At 42.4% G+C, this 18,947-nt stretch overlaps 1 protein-coding gene across 1 annotated transcript in view; it reads left to right on the top strand.

The window, feature by feature from the left end:
- The first annotated feature begins 615 nt into the window (after window positions 1-615).
- The window catches only part of PHF21B (PHD finger protein 21B), a 270,227-nt gene continuing 251,895 nt past the window's right edge, over window positions 616-18,947 (top strand). Inside the window, exons 1-2 of the mRNA XM_044450884.1 lie at window positions 616-669; window positions 1,639-1,704. Of these exons, the coding sequence (XP_044306819.1) occupies window positions 616-669; window positions 1,639-1,704 (120 nt within the window). The remainder of the gene's footprint in view (window positions 670-1,638; window positions 1,705-18,947) is intronic.

Raw genomic sequence — 18,947 nt, 5'->3', positions numbered from 1 at the left:
TTCTCTGGTCCGCCGCTGCCTCCCGAGCGCGCATGCTCCATTTGAGGAGCCTTACCCTTCTCTCTCTCGCGCGCTCTCTCTCCTTTTCCTCCCTCTCTCCTCCTCCCCCACTCCCGCCCTTGCTCCATCCGGGGAACTTCGAATTAGCATTGACAGCCGTGGCACAACTTTTCCCGAGGCAAAGTGAAATCAAGGCGCGCACTCTGAGAAAATATAGTCCCTCCCGTTTTTAAGTCTTCTTGGTCCCCATTGGAGGGGGGACTGAGCAGTTCGAGGCGATTAATCGGGTCCTGGGCGGAGCAGGGGACCGCCTAGGAGCCCATGGGGATTATTGGCTAGGGGGCGGTGGGGGGGAGCCTTCCCCCCTAGTTTGGCGGAAAGTGAGTGATTTGTCTGTGTCCCTAGCAAAGAGGCAAAGAACTTGCTTTGCAGCCTGAGTAGTTGTTTCTTTCGATTGTTGTTTTTGCTTTTTAAAACATTTTTTTTTTTTTTGCGGGAGGGGTTGTTGTTCTGATTTGTTAGAATTTTCGGTTGTTGTAGTTGCAAAGAAAAAAAAATTCACCAAACTTCACTGGGATTCGAAAGTGGGAGAAAAGTGTCTAGCAAGTTGAAAGGATGGAGCTGCACAGCTTGCAAGAGGCGTTAAAAGTGGAAATCCAATGTCATCAGGTAAAGAGAGAGAGAGAGAGAGAGAGAGAGAGAGAGACCGAGCGAAAAATACTCTTACATCCCTGGCGAAAGCGCGAGAAAGAGAATCCAAAGAATCTTAACACTGCCTGCTTACCAAGTAGCTTTGGGTTCTTGTCGCAGGGTCTATCGATCGGGAGGTGGGGGGAAAGGAAAGAGAGTCAAAGGGGAGCTTGGTGTAACAGTGGCGGGGAGCCTCCCTTCTCTCCTCTAGAATCTTACTTACGGTGTGGAGTACTTTGCAAAAGTAGTTTTAGAGATTGTTTGGCTGAGTTTTGACGTGTGTGTCTGTGTTGTTTAGATCCGGAGTTAACATTGCGGTTGATGCTTGTGTGAGTGTGTATATATGTATGCGCGCGCGCGCGCGCGCGTGTGTGTGTTGGAGAGATTAGGACGAGACTTGAATATTTATGAGCTTTGCTTGAAACTGACTCGCTGTGTTTACTTGCCTCTTTGTTCCATACCCCTCCCTCCCCCTTCTACACACACACACGCACACACACACACGGACGCACATTTTTCAAAAATCCATTACACGTGAACACTTTCTAATGCCTTCTTTTTCGGGGTGATTTTGTTTTTAGAAACTAGTTGCACAGATGAAGCAAGATCCACAGGTAAATGCAGATCTCTGGTTTTGTTTTGTTTTTTAATAAATAAACCCCCAGCTTCTTCAGTATTTTAGCTCTGCTGTAATAAGTGCAGTTCTGCTGGGACAGCACGATGCGAAACTTTATCAGTAAGAGATCTCATTTTGCGGACCGGGCTGAGCTTTGTTACTTAAAGGGGTTATATATAGATATACACATATATATATATATATATCTTTTCTTATTGTGCATGCTTCTCGTTGGGGGTTTCCCCTCTGAACCATTCCTAGGCGCAAGTTTACTCTTAACTGGCTTCAGTTTACACTTGGTTTTAATCTGCATTTTATTGCCATTTTTACAGAACGGTGATCTTAAGAAACAAATCCATGAGAGGCAATCGAGAATAGCAGCTCTTAATGAAAAACAAGTAAGAATGAATCGATTTAGTTATGTGTCTGTGGGTTCTTTTCTTTCTTCCGTTTTTACAATGCACTTTCTCAACATTCTGAAAGAGTCTGCGCACCCTGGAAAATACCGACATGTTAATAAAATACTCATGTTTACTTAAGATAGCCTAAAGTGAGAAAAGGGTTTAAAGAAGAGGGATCCAGCACTCATCTGCCTTATCTGAAAATGTGTTTATTATATTGATAATCATACTACACAAAAAGGAGATAAGCAGTAGTTAGAACGGATTTTTTTAACTCTCTCTCTCTCTCTCTCTCTCTCTCTCTCTCTCTCTCTCTCACACACACACACACTGAGGCGTCCATTTTGAGTTGGTCGACATGTTTTAGGAATATAGGAAATTCTTTAGTCTTGTGCTAGTTTGTTTTCACTTCCTTGCAACGTGGAATAGCAAAGAGTTGGAATTAAGGGGACTGAGACGCTCCCACGTTGGAATCTTCTGTATCTAGTTTCGGTTGGAAAACTGATTTGTTTTCATGTAGATGTATAGTTCCCCCCATCCCCCTTCTTGGCGTTTTCTCTTTCTTTAGCTTGATCTGACATGCTAGCTTTGGAGACGAGTTTATGTAGGTACTTTTACGCGCACACAGACACATATACCCCTCCCCCTGCATGGCTCTGTCTAGTTAGGTAAATCTGAGGATAAAAAGTGAAGCGATACAAAAAAAGATCCCTTCTCTTTCCCTCCTCCCCCGCACTCTTCATGCAAACTTTCTTTTTGTGTGTGCGTATGTGTCCTCTGTGGAAGCACGTCTCTATGAGTGACCGTGGTGTGCACGGGCTGGAATTATTCGTACCATCTTCACCCCCATCTCCTCGGCTACCTACCCCGCCGCGCACACACACGCACGCTCCCTTTACAAGCCGAAAGAAAAGTTGCCTTGCATTGTTGAGTTTGTGTTGTTGGGATCAGCTGATGGCGAGGGGCTGAATTTGTTAGGTTTCAGCACCACGAACAGATGCCATGGAACGCTCAGCAGCTCCGCGTGCATCTCTGGAGCTTTAAAACGACACACACACACCAGCCCCTTTGCTTCCCTTCCCCCTCCACCCCTTCCACTTTCAGTACTTGCAATGCACAATCGCGCAGCAGCAGCAGCTTAGAGAGCGAGTCTGTGATCTGCCGGATTGTTCCTTCTCCCTCCCCCCTCCCCCAATATAAAAGCGAACTTTCACCACGGCTCCCCTCCTCCCAGCCCTCTGTGCTCCTCCTTCCCCTCCTCCTTGCTTGCTCATGCAGCTTTCCAAAAGCCCCTTTGGCAGAGAGATCGAGCCCCCCCCCCCCCCGCCTGCTTTCCCTTTCCTCCGGCTGAATCGATCGCGATTCCTTCGGAATGCAGCAGTCCTTTCAGCACCAAAACTTGGAACAGCGCCCTTGATCATGTTTTCCCCCCGCGCCTCTGAGTGTAGAAAAAGCCACGACAATCTTTTCAGCCTATCCAGGAGCTTTCCCGATATGTTCGCGTTCGAAGGGATGCGGGGGACCGGGGTGGGAGGCGAAAGAGGAAAGGAGCAATTGCCCTCCCCTTGTGTACTCGTTGAAGTTGAAAAGTAAGCCATGCATATTTTGAGTCGTTGCCCATAGAATGAACGCCCGAGACGGCGTTGATTATATAGATAAGCGTTTCCACGGTCCTCTCCCTCCCCCCTTCCTCCCTCCCCATCCCGATTGATCGTAACCAGAATTTGACAGCGCTCTCAGTTTGGTAGTGGAAGCTTCCATTTTGTGAGGAAGGGGTGTTGGATTCTTCCTAACATGGAGAAAAGTCTGCAGAGTTTGACGGTGGGGGATGGGGCCCCATTCATGCTTAACATTACCATTTTGATTGCTTTGATGCCATTTTTGAATGTAAGGGGGTGGGAGGGAAGAGAATACTATACTCAGCAGAGCACAAAGATTCTTAATCACTGTATAGAATCAAAGCAGATAGTTTCTTTTCTTTACATAGAAGGCTGTACACGATCACTTAGAGCAGTTAGCCCTTTTTCCTTGCAGGGTGAAACAGCATGTTATATTGATTCTGCTACTACATCTAGTAGAGGATTTATTTAAAACAAGGTAATAGCCATACACTACTGGCAATACATCCTTATGTTTTCCTGTCTTTGATGTGGAAATAGTTCCACTGCATTAAAGTGGGCATTCAGGATGTATATATGATGGCTCCTTGCAACAGCAACTATTTCAAGACCATTTAAATTTTTATGATGATAGTCAATGAGAAGCTATTTATTATGTCTTGTGCTGGAATTTAGATGAGGCAAAGAAGCACACATTGAAAATTGAGTTGGATGCAGCTACTGGGTGCAGAATGGCATTTCCGATCTCATGCAGTGCTTTCTGAACTAAATAGTAAACAATGATTCTGTTTTAGTCACATTAAAAGAAAGCCTTGAGTTAAAAATTATGTAACACATGGCAACTAGTCCTTGGATTCACTGTTCCTTGTATTGAAAAAGTGTGTGCTGTTCTGCCTCTTTTATGGAACAAGAGCTTATACAATGGTAAAGGGGTGAATGCTGATGATGCAGTGCCTTGGTGTACTGCACTCAGTCACCACTGGGGGCCAGACTGAAAATCACATGGACAAGTGCCATGAGTTTTAAAGCCTCAGCTGGACATATCACAAAGTTACTTGAAGTTGGCTTTTGGAACACTTAACATTTTCCCTTTTCAAGGAAAATATACAAAGGAATCTTTCCATATCATATGGAAGAGTATGAGTGTGATACTGATGGAGTTTTTGAATGATTATAATCTCTTTATGTCAGTGGAAGTTAATGCTCATTGGACTCTGATCAGGTTCTGTATTCTATAACTGAGTAACACATGAGAACAAAGATGAGTAAGCCAATCCTGGAATGCTAGAAGATGGCTTGTGAAAGAAATAAACCCTACAAAGTAGGAGTACTAACACTAGTTCCAAGTAGCATGTGTTCTAAAGTTTCATCTACAACCTTCACATACTGGTTTTTTTGTTTTTGTTTTGTTTTTTGTTTTACTAATGTGCAATTCAATAATACATACCTGTGCCTGGCTGCAAAAATCATGTAGAAATTCTGGCTGTAATTTACAATCCTTATACTCTGGAAAAGTCCCATTAACTTTAACAGGACTAATTCTGAGTCAGTGGAGTGGTGGACTACCCAACGCAGAAACCCTCTGTTTGATTATGTGCATGTATATTTTAAAACAAAAGAAAAAATAAAGTAGTAACCACACACATCAGCCACAGTTTGGAAAAGGATTTGGCACACTTATAGCCACTGGTCTGGAGCCAGTCTAAGTTAGCTGCAGTTAGTTGGGAATGTAAGAAGTCTGTAGGCCTTTTAGCTTAGCATCTCATTTTCCAAAGTGGCCAACTAGATGTCCATGCAATCTCCTCAGGGATGACATGAGCACAATCACTCTCTCGTGCCATTACTCCCAGTCACTGTTATTGGGAGGCATTCTGCCTCTGTACCTTGTGACAGCTTCTGCCATTGGACAATATAGCAGTGTAATCAACCAAGTATAGCTATTATCACTGTTACCCACAGATAAAGTTATTCTTCATGGCTCTGTGAAAATCATTTAAAGCTACCTGCATTGATGGACATTACCACTTCTGCCTGTCCTAAATCTCCTATTGTTCCACTTCACTGAGTGATCCTGTCTTCTACTATTATGAGAGAAGGAGAAGAACATATCCCTATCCACTTTATCCACACTGTGCATAATTGTATGCACCTCTAAAATGTTTCCATTTACCTTTTCTTTTCCTGCCAAAATTAAAAAGCCCCAAACATTATAACCTTTTGTCTTAGGGGAACTGCTACAGCCTCCTGATGAATGTGGTTCCCTTTTTGAAACTCCAAGTACACAAGCTTGACTGGATTTCTCATATCCATTTGAAGAATTCTGAGAACTAACTTTGAGAACTAACAAGAACATAAGAAGAAACATGCTGGATCAGACTGGGGGCCTATCTAGTCCATCATTCTGTTCCCATAGTGACCAACTTGTGGCCCATGGGAAACCCAGAAGCAGAACATGAGTGCCGCAATAGCCTTCCTCCTCTGCTGCCCAGAAACTGGTCCACTACGCATATTCCATCTGACGCTGGAGGTAGTATATAGCTGTCAGAACTATTAGCCACTGAAAAACTTATTCTTCATGAATTTGTCCTATCATCTATTAAGCCATCAAATTGGTGGCTGTCACTGCATCTTATGGAAGTGAATTTCGTAGTTCAACTATGTGCTCTTTGAAGTACTGAATCTGTCATGAATTTCCCATCAAACAGCTTTATGGGCTGACCCCAGTTTCTAGTGTTATGAGAGAGGGAAAATGTCTTCCTCTCCAGTTTCTCCACACCATGTGTGATTTTGTACAGTTCTATCATGTCTACCTTTTTTTCCTTTTCTCTAAGCTAAATAGTCTTGGATGTTGTAACCATGCCTCAAAGGGGAGTTGCGCCAACCCCTTGATCATTTTAGTTGCCCTTTTTGGGCCTTAACTCTACAATATCCAATTTAAATGCAGTGGCCAGAACAGTATGGAGTGTTCTAAGTGGCTGTACCATTGGTTTGTATAAGGGCAGTATGATTTCAGCAATTTTATCTTAAATTCCTTTTCTCATTCCTTTCCAACATGGACAGCTGCCACACACTGAATTGACATTTGCATTGAGCTGTCCAGCACAAACCCCAGAATTCTGCCTAGGTCAGTCATTGTTATCTCAGATCCCATTAGCTTATACATGAAGTTGGGATTTTTTGCCCAAGTGCCCATCACTATATACTTGCTTACATTCAGTTGAATTTGCCCTTTTGATGTCCACTCTTCCGATTTGGAGAAAGCCTTTTGGCGCTCCTCTTAATCAGCAAATTTGGCCACTTTAATGCTTGCTCCTGATTCCATATATTCCTATTCTCTGCTTTCTGTCCTTTAAGCATAAGGAACTTATCCCATGACTGCTAAATTTGCTCAGGAGTCTTTAGTGAAGGAAATAACCATCTTCTCCAGTAAGACAGACACAAAGAATTAATTGAGCCTTTCTACCATGTCCATGTCTACTATGTCCACCCTGCCAACAAAAGTGTGTATAGTCAAGGCTATGGTTTTCCCAGTTACAATGTATGGCTGTGGAAAGTTGGACCATAAGGAAGAAGAATGAATGCCGAAGAATTGAGGCCTTTGAATTGTGGTGCTGGCGGAGACTCCTGCAAGTCCCTTGGACAGCAAGGCGATCAAACTGGTCAGTCCTAGAGGAGATCAACCCTGACTGCTCTTTAGAAGGCCAGATCCTGAAGATGAAACTCAAATACTTTGGCCACCTAATGAGAAGGAAGGACTCTCTGGAGAAGAGTCTAATGCTGGGAACAATAGATGGCAAAAGAAGAAGGGGACGGCAGAGAATGAGGTGGTTTGATGGAGTCACTGAAGCAGTTGGTGTGAGCTTGAGTGGACTCTGGGGGATGGTGGAGGACAGGAAAGCATGCAGGAATGTTGTCCATGGGGTTGCAATGGGTTGGACATGGGTCGCGACTAACAACAACAACAACATCCTCCTTCCATATGTTTTCTGGATTGTTTGACTGCATGTTCTCCTTGACATACAGAAGCAACAGCACTCAAAGTGCACTCTTCAAAGTCTCTCCTACAGCTTGTTTCCGGAGCTAACCATATGCCTCTGTTTTTCTTCTTTTCATCAGCTTTGCATTCTGCCCACTTTATCTATGTCTTCATTTATTACAAAGCATGCCAGCTACCTCATTTTGGTGTGGAGGCTCCTAATTTTAGCATATAAATACCTATTCATGGTGTCCCCCCTCTTTTGGTGTGTGTGCTGACCACTGTACCCCTTTGGCTAGCTGCCTAGTACTGCCACATGTCCATCTGGATGATCCAAAATAATTCATTCATTTGTTACATTTCTATACCACTCAACAGCCAAAGTTCTCTGACTGCTTTAAAAAATTAAACCCCATAAATACAATGCAATAACATAATATAAAACGATTAACAAATGAAAATACAAAAATATTTTTAAACAATCCTCCATTTTAAACAACAAATTTAAGCCATTAATTATTCATATTCATACTAAATCAGACTTTCCCTAGCTGCTGTCTGCTTTCTGCCAGGGCTTAGTTATTGATATGAAACATTAGCAGATTCCATTCTCGTTCAGGTGGAGCCCGTCTCTGTTGAATAGGCCCAACTTGTTGTAACATGCTTCAACAAATCCATACTGCTCCTCCTTGCTCAGGGGTCCTCAAACTTTTTAAACAGGGGGCCAGCTGAAAGGTGCTGGCAATGAGCGTGGGCTGTCAAGGTAGTGCGGGTGGGGGGGGGGGGCTGTGCATGTGCGCACACACAGCAAGGCATGCCAGCTTGCTTGCAAGGAGATCCTTTTCTCCAAGCGAGTCCAAAATGATTTCTGCATGAGCAAGCCTTCGCCTTGCCATACCCATGCGGCCAGTCCAAAACCTCTGTGGCGAGCCAGATAAATGCGCATGGTGGGCCAGATCCAGCCCGCGGGCTGTAGTTTGAAGACCCATGTCTCAGCCCCACCATCTCATCCACACATTGAGACTCCTTAGCTCAGGGGTCCTCAAACCTTTTCAATAGGGAGCCAGTTGAAAGGTGGCGGTGACCCGTGTGGGCTGGTGAGGAGGGGGGGCCTGGGTGCATGGGCCGGTGAGGCATCATCAGGTGTGCACAAGGTGGCATTGGGCGTGCGCAGCGCAGCTCGCTCGCTCGGAGATCTCCCAATGAGTCCAAAACCATCTCCGAGTGAACAAGCTACTACCTCCCACCTGCGGTGGCGCAGGCCAGATAAATGGGCATGGTGGGCCAGATCTGTCCCACAGGCCGTAGTTTGAAGACCCATGCTTTAGCTCCTCCTGCTCCAAGTTCCTGAATGTGGAATACTTTAGAAAAGCTGGATTTCATATAACTTCCCAACATTCCAGGTTTTGCTTCCAGAACCACACAAAATGATGTTATCTAAGTCATTCATGCAGATAGTCACTACAATGGGATTCTTCTTACCATCTATCAGCCTATCTAGAAGTGGGAAACTGAATGCAATGGGACTTCTGAGTAGACATATAGATAAAACAATGTTAATTTCTCTTAGTTTCCCTCTGAAAGCAGTGGGTCCTGAGATAAACCATAACTAATTTGAAACAATGATTTCAGTGGGATCAAACAGTCAGCCTTTTCTTTTTTTAAGGAAAAGTGACATAAATCCAGCTCCCTTGAGCAATGTGTTTAAACTCACCTAACCTTATGTTGGATTTTTGCCACTAGTTGCACAGTGATATCACAGATACCGGATTCTCATTCTGACCATTGGGCATCAACATAATTTGTTATATGGAATTCACACAAAATGAAAAGAAGAATGAAGTTTTCCAAGGACAAATGTGAAGTCTTTGAGGAAGACATCCATTTAAAATATGGATTTATAGGAGAATATATTAACCATTTGCAACTGAAGAGTAATTTACAATTTTCTGCTTTTTACACTTAAACACCTTCTGCAACATTTTCAACGATGGATTACAGAGATATTTGTGTTTTTCAAATGCATCTTTAATCAATACTTCATTTTGTGCTTTGCTCCAAAAGGCAAAGTAAGAGACTTCTTGAAAATGTCAGTATACCTGCATATTCAACCCCTCTGCCTAGAACCTTGATGATTTTGAATACCATTTGAGAATAGGTTTATATCCTCTTTAACAAGATATGATGTGTGAAGACTCTATTAGTTGGTCCAGTGGTTTTACACAGTGAATTCACATCACCTACAGAGAGCTGTAACATTTTTATCTATACTGTCAAGAAATAAGCATGTATATGTAAATAAAATGTCTTTTCTGAAAAACAGAGTTGTCTTTTAACAGCACATCTGAAGCACTCTGCTGCATTCTTACCCATGCTCTCTAGGCATCCCTTGACTCTTCTTACTGCTTTCTCAAACTTCCTACTTAATAATTGCACAGTTAAACTCTAACCTGCCATTAGTATTGGCTGGTAAACCAGATCTTGAAAATGAACAGCAAGTGTCTGGAAGTCTTGCTGTGTTTTTATTGCTGATAAGCTCTGCATTCAGACAAGCCTGTTCTGGAGCACAGCAATAAAAATATGTCTTCTTGAAAGATGTTATGTATGTGCCATTCACTTGTGCACTGTTTCATTTCTTAGTCCTAATTTACTATCACACAGAAATCAAAACTAGTCTCTGACAGATTCTTCCAAGGTAGTGTTATTGCTGGTTTTGTCTTTTGGGGGAAGCATATGTGAAATTAAATAGTATTAAATAATTGATGGTCATTTGCTGTTTGTGATCCAGCTGGAAGAAGGTTCTTGGGATGCATTAGATTTCTTGGAATTAAGATGTTCTTCTTGAACACTGGGAATATGTTGGCAAATTATATCTCTGACAAGGCATATTACTCTACCTTTTGTTCCAGCAGATTACTTCTGTGTATTTCTCCAGTCAAAGTTAGCTAGGCAATGCTTTGAAATGGTTGCAATGTTTACATATGTTAAAGGAGAAATTAGTGATGAAGGCCCATGTACTTCATAGAATTAGTCTTTATATAAATCATGGAATGTAAATATCAATGAAACCAGGAAAAGGGGCTATGATCTAGAGCCTTGTGGGTGCAGAACTTCTTATTGTGTCCTGTAAGAGAGAAACATAAGCATAGCCTCACTTGCAAGTGGATTATAACCCAGAAATTTGGCCATTGCATTTGTTCCCAAGGATTCCCTTGAATTGAAGGGATTTTAATGCCTAACAGTGAAACAGCTTCCTTTGACAGACCTTGAATAAGTTTATAGATTCTTAAGTATAACGTAGCAGAGTGCTAAGAGACCAAAGTGTGAAGCAAGCACTCCCTGGTCCAAATCTCACTTCTGTCATTGGTATTCTGGGCGGTGTGACATAGGCCAAAGCTCCACTTTCTGTTATATCCAGAAAACTGTACTGAGCTACCTTAAGGTGTTGTTAATTTGGCTGGTACCTTCTAAACACTGAACTTCTAAAGCTCAATGGAAATGTTCAGCATTATTACTTATAAAGTTGTAATTCCCAGTCCTCCTTGAGTTCTTCACTGTTCATTTGACCAACATGTTAATGATGTGGATGTTGCTTCTAATTATGATTACACATATACATGGCAAGTCAGTTTATTTTAGACTGGAAGCCTCGTCTGGGCCTTAATATTTGTAGGCCTATTGTAGATCTTAGGTAGGTGCTACCTTGACACATCTGGGAATTCTGCAAATGAGGCCACTTCAAAGATAAAAAAAAATACATGTAAAGAAAAAATAAAACCTTGTCCAATCATTTTGTTGAATGCAGGCCTTCTGTCATCTTTCTGATTGAACTGATCTTATGAAGAAGAAGTCATGATTGTACATTTCATATTTATACTTTATCCTCAGTAGGATCAAACAGGTATTAGGTTAAATAACTGGGATCTCATTGGGACAAACAGGTTTTGTAAAATACCTTTACACTTGATCTAAAGAGAGATAATTATGAATTACTGAAGCAGTTTGGACTCAGGTCGGTCATTGCACTGAAAGATATTTTGTCCAGTGTTTTTTCCAAAGAAGCCTTAATGTACGAAAAAGTTTTTTTTAAGATAGGGGTGGGGGGGAAGAGTGAACTACAGTTGGAGTGCTCCCTTGGAAGTGCTGGAGGTTGAAAAGTGAATGTTAACATTTGTTGTAACTGTTTTAAAGAGTTCACTTTGATATTTTAGCCCCTTAAAACACCTGCTGTCAGAACAGTACAATTGATTTCAATTAACTTTGAATTTCTTCGGTAAGATGGCTCTTATAATAACTCCAGTAATCCCAAGATGCCTCATTAGAGGAGTTGACTATGATGATTATCTCTGTGATTCAATAATGTTTTCCTTGCAATGCCTTTGTCTATTCAGAAAAATGGATTCTACCAATAATGCCATTTAGAATTTCTCTTGTTCAGTGCTTAAATATATTTGCTACCTGTTACATGTTGTGAAGGTACCTAATCTGCAGTGAACAGAAATTCATTCCTAAATAGCGGATGCCTTGATAGCCTGGACAATGAACTTCTACAGCACTTTGTAGATATCTGCCTGAGGTTGGAAAACAACCAGCCAGCTGCCAGCTACCACTGCAGCTGTCCCTGCCTGCCCTGCCCCCTGCCCCATCTCCCTTCCCTTGACTGCTCTACAGCCACATTTGTCTTCCCACTAGCCATGTTGCTGCCCCCTTTATCTCCCTCCCCTCCCTGCCTGCCCACTTGTCCATGCACACCTGTCTCCCTCCCTCCACTATATACTGCATGGCTGCCATTGCTGCCCACTCTGTGTGGCAGTGGGCTCTTCTGATGGGCCCTTCCCTAGAGTCAGCCACTGGGGGAAGATGGGTGACCTTTGACATCACCTGTACTTGCTCTTCAGAGTGGGCATCTGCAATTGTGGTGGGCAGAGCAGAGGGGAGACATGATGGTAGGAGCAGTGGTGGTGGTAGCAAAAAGGGCAGGGAAGGAAAAATACTCTGTGGTGGTGGTGGCAGGAAAGGGGGAAGCATTGTGGCAGCAAGTACTCTTGGTGGTGAGGGAAGCATGCAGTTCACTGCTTCTTCCATTCTACTGCCTGAGGCAGGGGCTTCACCTTGCAACATGAGAGGGCTGGCTGGCTGTGATCATTTTTACTTCTGTAATAACTGAACACTTTTCTAAGCCTACACTGAGCAACCTTAATTTCTAGGTTAGTTTTTTCAATAGAAAAGTTGCTAAATTGTTCAGAGAGTAGTGATATTGGTCTCGGAAAATGGGGGTCACTGCATGTTACTTTATTTTGAAGGACTCTCTCTTGAACACTGCTTCATACTAGTTCTTTATTTCAGGTTCGGAGTGATTATCAATATCGTTGAGGCTGTACTTTATTTCAGGATACTACAGTTTCCCAGATGAGGAATATTCCTGACAATCACCTTTGGTTGTTTCTTTTGCAAAATGTTCTTTGTTGTTTCCAAGTGTAAATCATTCAGATAGGTCCCTGAGCATATACAAAGTGGTTTGGCAAACCCAATCTAGCGATTACTTCCCAAAATTTTCCTTTGCGTCCCGACCCTTACGGTGGGTGGGGGGGGGGTGCTCTGGAAAGATCACAACTCTTTTTCATGCGCTTCTCATCTAATAGGGTCTTTTGCTTTTCTGATGCCTGGTCCAGCTCCAAGGGGAGGGGCTAATTCGCACCTGGGAATTCCTCAGTCTCAGTGGCCCCTCTTGCTAGCTGTATCTCCATGCTATTCCCAGGGTGTGTCTGGCCCTGCACCGCATCTGCCTCTACCCCCGCTGTTGTTCCATCTCAGGACCTTGCGCAAACTCCTGCTCCTCCATCCCACTGAAGTATGTACCTTCTGAACCTGAATTAGCAAAAGTGGTGCAATTAGCATCTTCCCTGAACACTTGCCAAAGCCTACCATCACACTTGCTCTCAACAACAGGCAAGCAAAGAAATGAGGAGGAGGAGTGAAAAAGCTGAAATTATGTTCATATATGATGTATTTATTAGCTGAAAGCTAGAATCCATAATACACCCTGGTGGATTTGGACTGGATAAAAGAGTTAAGTGTATGATAAAATTAAGCTGAATTATGTTTATTTTTATTATGCATTTAAGAATGTTTCATTGTCCCATTTATTGCTGAGCCACTGCTATGAGAGAGGTCCCACTTACTTCTTTTAAGATAAAAGATAATGAGCTAGTTTCATGACTGGACAACCCACATATTTTAGTGAGTGGGTGGTCATTTTGAATAGTCAATGCATTGGCTGAGATTTATCGGGTTGTGTGAAGCCAGGATGTGAAGGTTGTCCACAACCCAACAACATATTACATCCTATCTGGCATGGGCCAGCACATACTGCAGGTCATGGTGTCTTAAACAAGGCATGATGGCTGTCCAAAGTTGGTCAGTTGGTGATCCGGTTAGTGATCCTCAGCATGGGACCAGGACCATGCCTACCCACTCCAGCATATTCTTTATTATAATTAGAACAATCAAAGTGTCACTGGTGTATGGCATGGTTGCCACATTATTTGTCCACCTCCCAGAATACTCTAGAATTTTAGAAATGCACATCAACAGTGCTATCCTAGATTTATGTTGGTATCTATGCAATGTGTAATACTCCAGAAAGGTATTTAATCATTTTCTTATATCAAATTGTTGCATTACATTATGCCATGGTAAATATCATTGGGCTAGTGATGGTGCCCATTTACGAACATCTTAGGATGACTGATTTCAGTGGGAAAGGTAGGCACTTGCTTAAATAAAACTGGAAACGACAGGCAGTTTTAACCATGGCTGAACAGTGCACATAATTTTTAACTGAAATTGCTATTAGCAATTTGTGAAGCCATCACAAATGATCTGATGATGTTACCATGTATGTTCCTGTGGGGACTGCAGTCCTAGGCACATCAGCTTGAGAGTAACTCCTAAGAATCCAGTGAGACTTCCTTTTAAGTGCAGAAGATCAAGCTAAACAGCCTAGAAAGTATTTAAAGCATGTTTCAAGTTTAAAGTTCAAGGTTTTTTTTCTGAAGAAAAAGAAAAAAAATGACTGAAATCCAGGTTGCAGGGATTTTTTCCATGATCCTAGGAAGTTATTTTAGTTTGGTCATGTGGACATAGCATGCCCCTCCCTCATTAAGAAATATATATCATTCTCTATATATTTCTTAATCTTTAATACTCAAGGATGTAATTTTCCTTTCTCAAAGTTTATGATCAGAAACATCTTCCTTAAATAACTGTTCTGTCTTTTTGAAACAGCTACTTATTGTTATGTAGTAGCAATTTGCCAAGTGTCATGTGAAAGTGCTGATGTAGCTGAGCTCTCGCTACAACCCTCCGCCTGCCAATAGTAAGCATCTATTGAAATCTAATGTATGCTGTGCATTTTGCGCAGCACATGCAGCCCGTTATGGCTCATATAACAAAGGAAACCCGGTCTGAAATAATAAATTTTAACCCGTGGAAGAGTTAAATGTGCATTTCAAGGTTAGGGCTGAAAAGAACACAAGCTTTCGTTGGCAGAAAGTAAAACATAGAAGCAGCTTTGAGTAAGGTTGCTGTTAGAATATGTAACTGCAACAGAAGATTCATGCATGTGCTAGAATCAGCTGCTTTGCTGATAGGAGTGTTTGAGAAACTAGATTCTTTTTAGTTTCTTTCTTTTTTGTCTTTCTATCTTTCTTTCTTCTGGGGATGAGATTTATTCCAAGGATGTTAAATATAGCAGTTGTGGTTAGACGATGTTTGATGTAAAATTTGGCTGGTCGCTTACATCTAATCAACAGGAGCATGTAATTGACCTTGAAAGCAAATATTTGAATCCATACACTGGGATTTTCATTCCAAAGTTACTTAAGAAAGCAGTGGTTTGTGCCCCTAGTGGGATATTTGTAATGTAGCTTATCTTTCATTCAACTCTGGGAGAGGATTTGCTTTTTACAGGCAATAGAATTTTGATAATGGACCCTAAAAGGGGGTTACCAAAAGTTTTCTTTTTTCAAAAGAGATGCTTTACATTTTGAGTTGCAGGAGTTAAATAAGAACATTGACACTTTTGACAGTTAGTGGCACTTCAAGTTATCCTCCCCTCTAATTCCCACTTTCTGGCAGCCTTTGAATGAATAGAGATTGCTTAAAGTTTATTGACTTGAAGCTCTCTTTATACAAAAAGATGACAAGGAATAACTAGTTTAGGATTAAAACAGACTTGGCACTCTTTCTCCCTCTCCCTGCCCCCCCATATATATTTTTCTTGTTATTATTGAGATAAAAAGGAACTATACCTATGTAGATGAGTCCAAAAGTGTAATTAAAATATGTATAATATTTATTGGTGACTGCAGTAAGGGAGAAGCCAGTTATAGATAATGCTCCCAACTAATAGATATGGTACCTTTTCAAGACTTCAGTACAATGGATTGTACAGTAACAGTTCTGCTTCCAGGCAATCCAAATTCCTCTCCAAGGAAATTCAAATTCTGTGCCTTGAATACGTTATGCAAAATGAAGTGATTTACATGACTTCTTACTTTGCATAATTTATTCCACAATATGTACTATTTTGCATATTTTGATTTTGCTAGTCAAGGGGAGGGAGAAGGTCACTGAAGCTTTACCTCTAGCTATGGGAAATCGTACTCTGCTGCCTTTCTTGCCTGCCTTTCACATCTCCACAGACATAAGGGCTAGAAACTTGGTTTAAACATCCAGAGACTTTTAGTAATGGGACGGCATAGAAAAACTTTAAATAAAATATAAATAAATAAATAAACAAAAGAAAAAGAAGAATTATTATGACCTCAGCTCTATTCTGTGCCCAACACCACTTTCCATACCTTTTTCTCTAGTTCAGCAGAAAGACAGCATGCGCCCTCTTTTATTACATGTGTTCTGAAGTCCCCTACAAAAAAGAAAGAAAAAAAGAAGAAAGAATTATAAGATTTTTTTTTTTAAATGATGTCCCTGAGAATAGTGGTTTATCCCTCGAAGAATATATCTGTGTTCAAAGGGACTATAACATAATGCATTAAGATTGAGAAAATTTTGCAGATTGGTAATACAAGTCCAAGGGATATCAGATGGATGCAGAATGAGGCAATTTACTAAGGAAAGTATAAATAATCTTGTACTACTCTGTCAGACAAGGAGATTTTCCCTTCCTTTCTGGTCTTGGAGTGCAATGAAGAAGAGGGAGTTGTTCTGTTCCAGTGACCAAAGCTGTTCAGTCTGCAGGAGGGGCTAATGAAAGAGCACGCTAAGATAAGTCCCGAATTCTTAGCTTAGTTCTGACTCCCATGAAGTTGCAGTTTGCTGCATATACTATATATTTATTTTAAAAATTAGGTTGCAGTGGCATGAAAAGAAGGTAATCCTGCCAGCCCAGTGGCCACCTGCCCAAACCCGCCTCATTCCATATATATGTATGCACACACACATATCTCCAATGCCTTATTTACATGGGTTTATTAACATTCTTTGCTGAGTAGGCTTGAATGAAGTACAATCCTTATATAGGTGATCTAATTATAATCGTAAGGGACAGAACAAAATAAGCAGTCTTTAAAGGGAAAAGAGTCTGGCAGCTTTGTTTAAAGTGTCCTTTAATGAACTTCTTTAGTAGCTTGTATCTTAGCAACACATTTTATTACATACCAGTGAGGGTGAAGCAGTTTGCAGATGGAGTTGCACAGAGTAATTTATTTTCTCTCTTTCCACCATGCCCTCTCCCCACCCTGTTTCTACTTTCTCCTCTGTGGTGACTCAACTGGAATATGCGGACTAGCTTCCTAACACTGATAGCTCACTGGAAATTCCTGATTGGTTCATTTGTATGTGTTCTGCCTTGTTAGTTGATGAAAATGGCATTTACTATCTTAAAGGCTCTGCGCTTTGCTTGCTCTGTTAGGCAGAGCAGAGGCAGGACTGAGGATTCTGAATGGGTTTAAAATGAACACGATTGCTGGCACTCCGTCTGGGTTGGAGCACCGCCCCCTCCCTCCGAGCATCTGCTGATATTCATGGGCCACATCAGTTTTGCGGTTTCTTGATTATTTATTTTCAACTCCTAGTGGGTTTATTTTAATCTGATTTGAATACAGCATCTGGGACATTTATAATCCCTTTCTCCTTTTGCAAGTACCCTCTGATTTAAAATGTAAAAGTACCTTCCAGTTGTAGATTCTGTTTTGCATGTGGGCATGCACATTTGTAAAGCTGACTCTCTTTAGCTCTTTTGAAATACAGCTGATTTGGTTCTATTTCTGGTTCAGGTGCCTCCCTCCCGCCTCAAATCAAGCAGCCAACTCTGCAATTTCAGTGGGGCTAATCAAGTAACAAAGTGTTACTCAGCATGACTAAGACTGGTGAAACCTTGTCTTCTGAGGGCTTTTGTTCAAAAATGAAATGAGGAGACATTCCTTTGATTGAATCAGACTCACATGGGGCACATTCCCTCCTTTACCCAGTAGTATTTAGAAATGACACGATCAGGCTGTACCCCCAGCAAAATTTAAATATATAAATGTGACCCCCCACAAAGCTAAACAAAACTTCTGGACAAACATTTACCCTGAACATCAGGGACAACATACAGGATTGGAGAGGTGTAAAATAGCTTTCAAATTCTACTTACCGTATTTTTCGCTCTATAAGATGCACCTGACCATAAGATGCACCTAGTTTTTAGAGAAGGGATCCATGGAAAGCTTCCTGATAATCACAGGCACATTCCCCATCACTTCCCCATGGGCTTCATTAAAAGACGGGTTGCCATTTGAAAACACACACCGACCTGTGATTAACAGCTCTCACCTGCGCCGAGGTGAGAGGGGGGCAAAGCAGGGCGTGCCGAGCGTGTGCTGGCCAGGTGTGGTGCAGCCGGGCCAGCAGCGTGCCAGTGGTGGTCTTCCCAGCAGTGGCGGCAGGTCTTCCCGGGCAGTGGGGGTGAGCAGTCTGTCTCTCTGTGCAGCCGGCGGGTTAAAGCCCGCGGCTCCTCCTCCTCCACGGCAGGTCTTCCCGGGCGGTGGAGGTGAGCAGTCTGTCTCTCTGTGCAGCCGGCAGGTTAAAGTCTGCGGCTCCTCCTCCTCCGCACTACTCCCCCTGAGCGGCACAGCTCTCACCTGCACTGGGGGGGGGGGCGGAGCAGCGTGCACCAAGCACGTGCCAGCCAGGTGGTGCCACATGGTGCAGGCAGGCCGGCAGCATCCCGGGCGTCGGGCACACACACATTTGCTCTATAAGACGCCCAGACATTTCCCCTTACTTTTGAGGGGGAAAAAAGTGCGTCTTATAGAGCGAAAAATACGATATATGAGCAGAGGACCCTCGTTATGGGAATACTTATATGAGCTGAGGACCCTCGTTAAAGTATAGAACCTTACAGTGAAATACAATTCTGCATGTTTTGACTCCAGTAGTGTCTGCTTGATGGTCTGTGGGATCACCTGCTGTACCCCACCCTGACCTCCACCCCCACTGTTTCACAGCCTCAGTGTATGGGAAAGAAACCAGCCAATGGATGCAGCATGGGGGGGGGGGGGATCCATGCATTTTAGCAGTAAAAAAGAAGAGTTTCCTGAAGGTAGAGTCCTTCCTTCTCTTGTCCCTGGGATGCTTTG

Source organism: Varanus komodoensis, unplaced genomic scaffold, assembly GCF_004798865.1.
Source record: "Varanus komodoensis strain SLA01 unplaced genomic scaffold, ASM479886v1 scaffold69, whole genome shotgun sequence".
Classification (NCBI taxonomy): domain Eukaryota; kingdom Metazoa; phylum Chordata; class Lepidosauria; order Squamata; family Varanidae; genus Varanus; species Varanus komodoensis.
This window is presented reverse-complemented; position numbering and strand designations above follow the sequence as displayed.